Here is a 12,115-nt window from a genome sequence, read left to right as displayed (position 1 = left end):
ACAATCTGTTTACAAAAGTGATACTTTCCGGAACTTTACAATACTCATCTTAGTGAGAAAATCAGTTTGTTAGATATTTTTCATAACAAGTCATACATTTTACAGAAATATACATAAATACACAATTCTTTGCCAGCTTTTACCAGTCCATATGAATAGAGATGAGCGAACTGTCGATTCGTCACAAACTTCTCGGCTCGGCAGTTGATGACTTTTCCTGCATAAATTAGTTCAGTTTTCAGGTGCTCCTGTGGGCTGGAAAAGGTGGATACAGTTCTAGGAGACTCTTTCCTAGGACTGTATCCACCTTTTCCAGCCCACCGGAGCACCTGAAAGCTGAACTAATTTATGCAGGAAAAGTCATCAACTGCCGAGCTGAGAAGTTCGTGATGAATCGAATTTACTGTAAGTTCGCTCATCTCTACATATGAGTATAAACTTAAATGCTCAAATAAACTGAATACATCCACAAAACATAGACAAAGATACATTGTTATAATAAATTAGATTAAAATAAATGGTAGTAAAAGCCTAAAGAGCATAAAGTGTTATAATGAAGTCTTGAAGTTCATAGAGAAGCCCATTGGTCATCTGGGCTGCAGTAGCCCTGACTAACTGTACAGATGTATTTAGCTGATCCCATTCATCTCTGCAGGTTATATTTAGTCCTTTGCACCACTGTTGCTTGCCTAAGACTTGTAGATGTTAAATGACTGTTGTTTCCGTTTGCATGATGGATGGCGCCCTTGAGTTTCTTTTGAACTGAGATACACATTCAGAGCCATTACGGGAAATGGATAGACTGTGGAGGCGGTAATCTCGGTTTAAGTATCTGTTCAGATAAAGACTCCCCCATTTTCTTTTTAATTCTCCTTGAACCTGTAAGAGGAAAATATATCAGTGGTAACAAAAGAACAATATTTTATTGTGTATTATACAGGTCATTGAAGCATCATAACTCATCATGGAAGCAAAACATGATACTCACCGACTCCAGTATGTTGAGTAAAGAATGAAATGAATATATGAAAAAGTGAAGGCCCCTAGGATGGATTCACAGCCAGAAACAGATTACGAATGGAGGACACGTAGGGAGTAGTGTTGCTCGCGAATATTCGCAATTCGAATATTATTCGCGAATATTGCATATTCGCGAATTCACGAATTTCACGAATATAGCGCTATATATTCGTAATTACGAATATTCGTTTTTTTTTTTTTTTTTTCCTTCACAGTACACATCACAGTGATCACCCCTCTCTTCTTCCAGCTTGTGTGGTGTAAAGAAGGCTGTAATACTACTGTGTGAGACTGGCGTGCGAAAATTCGCATATGCTAATATTCGCATATGCGAATTTTCGCGTACACTAACTTTGTATATGCTAATTTTCACATATGTTAATTTTCGTATATGCGAAAATAAAACGAGAATATAATGAATATGCGAATATTCGCGAATATATGACGAATATTCGTCCATATATTCGCGAATATTCGCGAATTCGAATATGGCCTATGCCGCTCAACACTAGTAGGGAGGAATTGAAGAGGAATCATTTTGGTCAGGAGAATGTTGAAATATGACATTCTCTGCTTGCCACGGAATTGAAGCGGAAATTACAAGCAGAATTCAGGAGGAGGAGCAAATGATGTTGGGGAGGAATTTCAGCCATTTCCGCTTCATTTCCGCTCCAAACTGACTTTTTCAGGAAAGAAAAAAAAGTCCCATTGACTTCAATAGGCTTTTACAAGCAGATTCTGCCAGAAGAATGAACATTTGTTCAATTTTCTGGCAGAATAGAATTCAGCATCGGAATTCTGCTTGTGAGAGGCAGAAAGTCCATTATAGGAGTACTTCATTGGAAACAAGATGTAAGATCGCAGGGGTCCCGCAGCTGGGGACCCCCCGCGATCTCTGGGCTGGCAGCGTCAGCATCCGGAAGACGGAAGCTTGCAGCTTCTGCGTTCATGATGTCACGCCACGCCTTCTCCATTTATGTCTATGGGAGGGGGTGTGATGGCTAGTACATAGCCTAAACACAAAGAAAGGGGGGCTCAACCTATAAATATTGTATACTGGGTGCTACTCTCAGCAAAACCACAAACATATTCACACCAAGAAAAAGCTATTGCTGTATAAAGTACACATCTAAAATTCTACAAATAATGGATATATTCTTCATTTATTGCAATTATATGCAAATAACAAATACATAGACAAGGGCATTAAAAGCATTTAAAAATGCTCATAAAGAGCAACACACAACATAGGAGAAGGGCTATGAACCCCCTCCCCACAGACCCCGTCCTCCAATAAACAATGAGTTGCTGTATGCTCCAAGACAATAGCAGATGTCACATATATGAAGAACTGAGTGAGCTAGGATATAGTAAAGTATCAAGAATGTACACCATGTGGATAAATACAATATATATATATAAAAGTTGCCAGAACACACTCATGAATATCTACCAAAGAAAATGAAAATAGCAAACCCCAAATGGAGGAGCAGCAAGATGGAATGATGCATAGGATGGGGCTAGTACATAGACGTTCACTCTGTGTGCCAAATGACGGGTTGCTGCAGCGGAGATCGCAGGGAGTCCACAGCGGCGGGACCCCCGCGATCTAACATCTTATCCCCTTTCCTTTGGATATGAGATACAATGTTTTCAGCTGAGTACCCCTATAAAGTTGATGGAAATTTCATTCAGGGCGGAATTGGAGCAGAATACGCGAGCGGAATGATTTTAGCAAATTCCTCTCCAATTCCTCAGTGTGAACATCCTATGGTAGCCCTTGGGGGGTGTATGGTAGTGGTGGTATGGTATCGGTATATGAGGGGTTAATGTTAACCCTATAGTTCGTGACGCCAAGAGGAGATTGAACTTGAACTTGAACAACTTTACTTAAGTGCTTGTGATACATCCAAGGCACAGTAACAGTCTCGTACAAACAGTCCTTATATTACTTGGTGACTGACAGTTGTTGCGGACCTTGAGCTATTTAGACAGTCTCTGAATTTAGGGTAGATATTTGCAGATCCGTCCGGATTTAGGGGTTATATTAGGTGATGCTGCAGAGTGTCTGGGAATTGATACACTCTATATTCTGGATTACTCAGCCGTTGCCGCAAGGTTCGGGCCTAACTCAATGCGTTAGTTGCTGTACAGGTCTTTCCACGTCAGGAGTACAGGAGCAAGAGACAGAGAAGATGGCCGCCACTCCCTTATATGGACAGGGGGGCGTGGCGAATTCGATTGGTCCGAACATCTGTCACTCACCATTACAGAGAGTAATGGGATTGCTTACGTGACAGGGCCTCCAAAGGTCCTTAAGCTTAATACCATAGAGTTTACCTAGTCATGTGACCCGCAGGTCCTGCAACTCTATGGAACCGGTAATTAACTATTTATTTACATATATATTACTGTATTTACATTACCTTTACATAAATTACTGATCTATGAGCTGGAATAGAGGCGACAAGGGGTAGACTACATCCAGGGCCGGCCTTAGGGGTGTGCGAGCTGTGCGGCCGCACAGGGCGCCATAGCAACAGGGACGCCAGGCGGCCGACACAGCGCGCACCAGGAAAATGTAATTTGTATTGCCCGACGTCCAGTTCCGGTGTGAGGTGCCGGGCAGGTAACTTCTTCAGACATTCAGCGCTGCTTCGGGCAAGAAGCGCTAAATGCTGGTGTAATGAAGAAAACTGTGCCCTGTAGCAGAATGTGACCCTCCGCACAGGGACACAGTTTTCTGCTTTGCAGGCTGCTCCCTCTCATTCCATTCCCACTACCCTCCCTCAACTGTGTCCCTATGCGGAGAGTCACATTCTGCTTCAGGGCACAGTTTTCTTCATTACACAGAGAGGTTTCACTTACCCCGCCCTCCTCCGCGTCTCCGGTTGGCTGGCCGGCCCGAGTCTGAAGAGGGACATCGCACATGTGACGACCCTCCGCAGACCCGCACGTCAGTGACGTCACTCGTCAGGCCGCCGACAGAGAGAAGAATGCTGTGCAGGACAGGTAAGTGTGTCTATGTTTGTGTGCACGTGTGTGTACATGTGTGGGTGTCTGTCTGTGTGTGTGCATGTGTGGGTGCCTGTCTGTGTCTGTGTGTACATGTGTGCGTGTCTGTCTGTGTGTGTGTGAGTCCGGGGGGGGGGGGGGAACCTACTTCTATGTAATGTGGGGAACCTGCTTCTACCAAATGTGGGGAACCTGCTACTACCTAATGTGGGGAACCTGCTTCTACCTAATGTGGGGAATCTGCTACTACCTAATATGGGGAACCTGCTTCTACCTAATGTGGGGAACCCGCTACTACCTAATGTGGGGAACCCGCTACTACCTAATGTGGGGAACCTGCTTATACCTAATGTGGGGAACCTGCTACTACCTAATGTGGGTAACCTGCTTCTACCTAATGTGGGGAACCTGCTTCTACCTAATGTGGGGAACCTGCTACTGCCTAATGTGGGGAACCTGCTTCTACCAGATGTGGGGAACCTGCTACTACCTAATGTGGGGAACCTGCTTCTACCTAATGTGGGGAACCTGCTTCTACCTAATGTGGGGAGCCTGCTTCTACCTAATATGGGGAACCTACTTCTACGTAATGTGGGGAACCTACTTCTACGTAATGTGGGGTACCTGCTTCTACGTAATTTGGAGAGCCTGCTTCTACCTAATGTGGCGAACCTGCTACTATCTAATGTGGGGAACCTGCTTCTACCTAATGTGGGGAATCTGCTACTACCTAATATGGGGAACCTGCTTCTACCTAATGTGGGGAACCCGCTACTACCTAATGTGGGGAACCTGCTTCTACCTAATGTGGGGAACCTGCTACTACCTAATGTGGGTAACCTGCTTCTACCTAATGTGGGGAACCTGCTTCTACCTAATGTGGGGAACCTGCTACTACCTAATGTGGGGAACCTGCTTCTACCTAATGTGGGGAACCTGCTTCTACCTAATGTGGGGAACCTGCTTCTACATAATGTGGGGAGCCTGCTTCTACCTAATGTGGGGAACCTGCTACTACCTAATGTGGGGAACCTGCTTCTATCTAATGTGGGGAACTATACTGCACCTAATTTGGGGGAACTATACAGCACCTAATGTGGGGGGAACTATACTGCACCTAATGTGAGGGAACTATACTGCACCTAATGTGGGGAACTATACTGCACCTAATGTGGGGAACTATACTGCACCTAATGTGGGGGAACTATACTGCACCTAATGTGGGGGAACTATACTGCACCTAATGTGGAGAGCTATACTGCACCTAATGTGGGGGAACTATACTGCACCTAATGTGGGGGGAACTATACTGCACCTAATGTGGGGAACTATACTGCACCTAATGTGGGGGACTATACTGCACCTAATGTGGGGGACTATACTGCACCTAATGTGGAGAACTATACTGCACCTAATGTGGGGGAACTATACTGCACCTAATGTGGGGGCTATACTGCACCTAATGTGGGGGTTATACTGCACCTAATGTGGGGGACTATACTGCACCTAATGTGGAGAGCTATACTGAACCTAATGCGGGGGAACTATACTGCACCTAATGTGGGGGGGAACTATACTGCACCTAATGTGGGGGACTATACTGCACCTAATGTGGGGGACTATACTGCACCTAATGTGGAGAACTATACTGCACCTAATGTGGGGGAACTATACTGCACCTAATGTGGGGGACTATACTGCACCTAATGTGGAGAGCTATACTGAACCTAAAGTGAAGAGCTATACTGCACCTAATGTGGGGGAACTATACTGCATCTGATTAAGGGGGGCAAGGGGCTGGTGAAGGGGTACATGGGACCGATTAAGGGGGCAGGGGAATGATTAAACATAAAAAAAATATATATTTGTCACAAAGATTTTTTTCCTCTTTGTGCACGTTTATGGGGGGGGGGGGGGGGGGGGGCCACAAGGCTAGCTCGCACAGGGCGCCTGAACACATAAGGCCGGCCCTGACTACATCACAGGAATCCCTACGTCCTAGGGACTCTGGCTATGGGGATCCACACATACATAGGTACCGTATAAGATGCGGTACTGGGACACCACAATACTCTTATAAAGGAAAGTATATATAGATCCATTTCTGGCTTTGTATTCAATAATTGTGTACGTGTGAACACACCCTTAAATGGAATTGGCTGCACATTGCTTAACACAGTGTGAAAACAACATAAAGGATCTGAAATTATGTCTTCCTTGCTCATGGACTGGATCTAGTATTGCAGCTCAGCCCCATTGAGTTGAATCCCTCTTTCTGTCTATATAATACCTACAAAAAAAGTCAGAAAAACCGTGCAGAAACATGTACCACTCCTAAACCTCCATACACATGAATGCATGCTTGCCTGAGTGTGCAACATGTTCTCAGTATGAATGGGTGAGAAAGCCGTGACCAGGCTAATTTAATGGCTTATCTCAGAGAACAAAAAGATTGAGCAGCTGAAATCCAACATATCCGTCATTCCCTATGATCTTCTGTCAGAGGATAATCAGGAGGCTGGCGTACACATTAGATAGTCGGCCATGTCTGCTGACATTGGTAAGTTCTGCTAATAATTGCCTGATGTATATAGTCAGCATTAGCGGCTGCATATATTCAACGATTAGAACAGTAAAGAGGGAAATAAACTAAACACGGTAAACTAATCTTTTGAAGCCAACATCCTACTATAGTAGGCACTGAACATGTATTAAGGTATTATTTACTAAAGAGTTTTTATCTGACTTTAATACTGATGGCCTATCCCAAAGCCAGAGCATCAGTTTCAAAACCTAGTTAAAATGCTGGCTTTAGTATATGAATGATAAAATAAACCCATGCAAAAGGGCACACTGCTCTCCAATTGGTGGTAATGTGAACAATGAATGGGACTTGCCTGAAAGGGGTATTCCAGGATTTTTTTTTATTTGAATGGGCAACAGGGGCTGTAAAGTTAGTGTAGTTCATAACATAGTGTCTTTACCTGTGTTTGATGGTTGGTCTCACAATTCTTATGTGATGTTTGCCCCGATAATTCTCCACAGGGCTGCAGGGAATTGTAGTTAAAAGCACAGCAGGCATGGAAGGAAGCTCAGCTGTGCTGCAATACGGGGGGTGACTGATGTGTGGGAGGGAAAAAAGTGACCTCACACTTACAAGCAAGGGATTTTGGGAATTGTAGTTGGAGAGAGGGAACATAAACAGGAAATAGCTATTTACAAAAAGAAAGCAGCAGCGGTATGGTGGTCTCACAACACAGCCATTTAACCCCAAGACAAGCACAGATCCTTCTTAAGAATGTCCACTGCTGTCTGGCAGGTAAGTACTAAAGTAACCTTATGGTGGATAACACCTTTAAGATGCCCATACCCCTTAGACTTAAGTTGGCCAAAGCTGCTCTTTTTGGTGGGTTCAGCTTTACAATTCTCCATCTGAGTTGGGGTGTTGGGTTTTCACCGCTTGACCCTTTTGTTCTGGGAGGAATAAGGTGGCTTACCCCTACCCATAGACCACACATGAACGTTTGCTTGTACCAAACATCCATGTGTATTAGAAGGTTAGGAGAGATAACTATTTGCTGAGTGGATGTTTGGCCAACAGTTATATAAAATATATGGCCACCTTTAGTGTGTAGTATAGTGTAGGTAATGCTCTCAGAATCCCAGCCAGCCTCATAGAAATATAGAAAGCAAATACCGTGAAAGCAGTGGCTCTAACCATTGGAAACACATCATAAATAACATATTAAAACGAAGTAGAGAAGGCAGAATATCTATCAAATACTACAAAAGTGAAAAAAAAATTTGTTACAAACTGGAATAGGATCATTGAGAATGAAAATACCAAAAACACAAACTGTACTTACTTCTGTATTCAGGAAACAGTATAGAATTGCGACCACCAATCCCTATAAAATAAAGATTTTTTTCTTTTAAAATACTGATAAAGTGAGGGAGTTTTTTCAGAATATTTTAATTATTTCTGGATTACCTGAAATGATCCAATGCAAAGTTCAAACCATATCTGACATTCACTAAAACTTGCCATTGGAAATACAGCAAATACCATATAGTGAACTCCAAACAGTGGTATGAGCAAAAGGGTAGATTTTGTGAGTCGCCTGTAATAAAGCAAGAAAAAGCTCTATGAAGACTCAAAGCATACAGATTATTTCATATTGGTGTCTAAATTTATGTTCTGTTAGCATAGTTAACCCGTTCATGACACAGCCTATTTTTATTTAGAATTTTCGCTTTTTTCTCCTCACCATTAAAGAGCCAAATTATTTCTATTTTCCCCTTAGAGGGCCATGTGAGGTCTTGTTTTATGCAGGACCACATGTGCATTGAAGCTCATAATCTATAGTAATATTGAACACCCACCCCAGCGCAACTATAATGACACATTATATGCATTTTGTGGGTCAATACAATTACAAAAAAAAAAAAACTATTTAGATTTAGGTTTTGTTCTATTTTACTATTGTTGATTTTTTTTAAACAATTTTTTTTATTAAATAAATCTCCCAATCACAAAGTGAAAGCCTGCTGAGACGTACAGGTATCAGCTGTAATCTACGGGGAAGATGGACAGTAAGTGATCAATATCCCTGTAGCACCATCACAGGAGAAATTAGGCATTAAAGGGGTACTCCGCCCCTAGACAACTTATCCCCTATCCAAAGGATAGGGGAGAAGATGTCTGATCGCGGGGGTGCCACCGCTGGGGCCCCCCGTGATCTCCCTGCTGCACCGGTCATTTGTTTAGAGCACAGGGTGCAGCGCCAGAGGCTCGTGAAATCACGGCCGCTCCCTGCTCGTGACATCATGGCCACGCCACCTCACTGCAAGTCTATGGGAGGGGGCGTGACGTCCATCACGCCCCCTCCCTTAGACTTGCATTGAGGGGGCGTGACCATGACGTCCCGAGCAGGGCGTGACCGTGACGACACAAGCCTCCACCCTGCCTCGCCAGTCATCCAGCACGGAGCGAAGTTCGCTCCGTACACAAGATGTCTGGGGTGCCGCAACCGAGATCCTTTGGATAGGGCATAAGATGTCTAGGGGCGGAGTACCCCTTTAAGCTGTGCCTATTCTAATCAATGGGGTGACCATGTAATACAGGAGAGGTCCTCCAGAGCAAGAGATACTCTTTTTAACTACTCTTCACTTTTAGAGAGGTGGTTCCTAAGAGGACACTGATCTATTAAGTCAGAATTCACAAAAGGGTATGTAAAAAATGGGTATTTATAAGGAGACAATTCCTTTAGATTCTGTTTTCACCTTGAAATATCTTTTTACAGTTCTTATTGATATGCTGTTGAAAGGAACCTGCCACCACAGTGGTTTCTTCCTGCCCTGCCGGCTTCGATGGATAGATCTCTTCCTTTATAAAAACTGTGAGAGATCTATCAATCATGGCTGGTAACGCAGGGAGAAACCACCAGTGACCAACCCAATGACACAAATGCATGTACCATAGCAAGACCAACTTGGTTCAAAGTTTTATACATTTTGTGTTATACGTTTTTGTTTAAGGTACACCTTTGTATCTGTTTGTATCCGTTTCAAAAATATACTTATTTTTTTGTTAATATGTAAAATTATGTCAAAACTGTAAAACAAGCAAAAAAAAAAAAAAACTAATACCACACAATACGTTACTAATATACTTTTATGCGGGGGAAAAATGTATACCACAGCATACCACACAATATATCACTAATATACTTTCATGGGGGAAAAACCATACGTAAATAGTAAACTTTTATGGGGAAAAACTTATACCACACAATACGTCACTAATATATTTCTATGAGTCTATGGGGGGAAAAAAACATATACCAAAGCATACCACACAATATGCCACTAATATACTTATATGGGGAAAACATTTTTTTTTAGCAGGATTATATATGAAGAATTGAAAGTCTTATATCAAAATTGCAGGCGGCAGGTCCATTGAGTGCCTGTGCCTTTAACACGTGTAATACGTACTTGAATTGTGACTGGTCATTGCCACCCACATCAGGAGAGCGCAGCTTCTGCAGCAAAATTCGAATGATATTAATAAATAGACAAAAGTTTACCTGTAAAAAACCAAACAAAAAAAATATTATTGTTAAATTAGTATTAAATATTTAAATGGGCACTGTCACCAACTTTATTTTTTGATATGGTGTAGTACTTATGTACTACAACATATCTTTAAGATACTTTTATTATTATTTTTTTCATTAAAAAGGTTTAATTTACATTTAAAAACCGGCTACTGAAAAAGGACTGATTTTGGAGTGGCAATCAGTCCTTTTTCAGTTAGGCTGCACTCGCTCCCTGCCTGTCAATCAGAAAGGCGGGACCGAGCGCATTGGCTCCCCGGCCACTGGCTGGGAGGCCACTCCTCCCGCACATCGCCGCCGCCTCGTTGCCGCCACTGTCCCTGCACGCCCGCTGCCAGACTCTGCAGTAACTGCAAGTGTAATGAGGGAACGGGGTATGCGGGGCGGGGGGGGGGGAGGAGGGAACGGGCTAGTGCCATAGTGGGGGGGGGGGGGGGGAACGGGCTAGCAAAAAAAAAAACAATAGGATGGTGGGAGCTACCCTTTAACAGAATAGAACGGTGCATCTTTCTGATCTATAAACCAGTGTTTTCCACAAGGTGTGTCTCCAGCTGTTACAATACTACAACTCCCAGCCAAAGGCTGTCCAGGCATGTTGGGAGTTAAATGGGCACTGTCACCAACTTTTTTTTGGTGAGCGGGTTGCAGGGTTTGGGGTTGCGTTGTTCGGAGGAGCGGGTTGCGTGGCCAAAACAAAGATATTGGCCCTGATTCACTAAGAGTGGAGTGATTATTCTGGAGTGATTTCAATATCACTCGTCTTTTTTTTCAGGCTTATTTACTATTCTGTCGCACATGTCGGTTATTTTTTTGTCGCACGTTTTTTTGTGTCGCACTAGTCAATTGTGTCGCACAAACTCTGAGCTAAAGAAATTAGTTGTGTGAGTCAAAATGGTTTAGACTTGTTTGTTTCAAAATGTTTCCATGAATCAAAAGTATTCAAGTGTTATCATTTCTCAAACATTACAACAATTCTCCTTGTTCATCAGCTTGGGTGTTAAATTTATTTAAACCTAATATTGAAAATGTGTTAAAAAGAAAAAAATATATAAACATTAACTATCACAAAAGCCTTCAATATGTTATTCATAAAAGTGTTGAACTGTACAAAATGTTTTCAGGTTATAAAACAAGTTACTTTAACACAAAACACAACGGCAAACAGTCCCTTGTTAGGAATAACTCAATTTTGGGAATTTCACTCGGCCTCTTGACTGTCGGTTATTGTGTGAGGCAAACTCACACTTTTTCTCTAGTGATTTTGGAAGTACCCCGAGTTTTTTTTTGTCGGTAAAACGCCCATTTTTGCATAAAACACACCCATTTAAGACTGAAAAAAAACACTCCGAGTGTTTTCTAAAATGTCGGCTGTGCGACTAAAATTTAGGTGCAATAACCAAGAAAAAGAGTCTTATTGACTTTAGTAAATAATGGCCATTGTCTTCAACACAAGGTGCCTCCAGTTGTTTCACCACTACAACTCCCAGCATGCCCTGACAGCCAATAGATGTCAGGGCAACCTGGGAGTTGTACTGGTGAAACAGCTGGAGGCACCCTGTATAGGTGATCTAAGGGCGGAAGTTGGCCCCCCAGCAGGCATCAGTGACATCGTGCCTGCAAGGGAAGTCTGCCTGGTAAGTGAGCACACTACCAGGCAGAAAAAAAGGCATTTCTAAGATTATAAAAAAAATGCTTGTCCTCAGTGTACAGAGCTCTGCTTGTTTTCAGTGCACAGAGCCCTGCTTGTCCTCGGTGTACAGAGCCCTGCTTGTCGTCAGTGTACAGACTACTGCTTGTCCTCAGTGTACAGAGCCCTGCTTGTCCTTAGTGTACAGAGCCCTGCTTGTCCTCAGTGTACAGAGCCCTGCTTGTTCTCAGTGTACAGAGCCCTGTTTGTCCTCACTACAGAGCCCTGCTTGTCCTCACTGTAGAGAGCCCTGCTTGTCCTCAGTGTAGAGAGC

The 12,115-nt window shown here is 43.0% G+C and overlaps 1 protein-coding gene across 2 annotated transcripts in view; it reads right to left on the bottom strand.

Annotated features, from left to right (window-relative positions):
* Positions 1-349: 349 nt before the first annotated feature.
* The window catches only part of VIPR2 (vasoactive intestinal peptide receptor 2), a 165,904-nt gene continuing 154,138 nt past the window's right edge, over positions 350-12,115 (bottom strand). For both annotated transcript variants that reach the window (XM_056519545.1, XM_056519547.1), the window contains 4 exons: positions 10,033-10,124; positions 8,027-8,156; positions 7,902-7,943; positions 350-879 (listed from right to left, as the gene is read on the bottom strand). In XM_056519545.1, coding sequence (XP_056375520.1) covers positions 706-879; positions 7,902-7,943; positions 8,027-8,156; positions 10,033-10,124 — 438 coding nt within the window. In that variant the 3' untranslated portion in view covers positions 350-705. The remainder of the gene's footprint in view (positions 880-7,901; positions 7,944-8,026; positions 8,157-10,032; positions 10,125-12,115) is intronic.

This window comes from Hyla sarda, chromosome 5 (genome assembly GCF_029499605.1).
Source record: "Hyla sarda isolate aHylSar1 chromosome 5, aHylSar1.hap1, whole genome shotgun sequence".
NCBI lineage: Eukaryota > Metazoa > Chordata > Amphibia > Anura > Hylidae > Hyla > Hyla sarda.
This window is presented reverse-complemented; position numbering and strand designations above follow the sequence as displayed.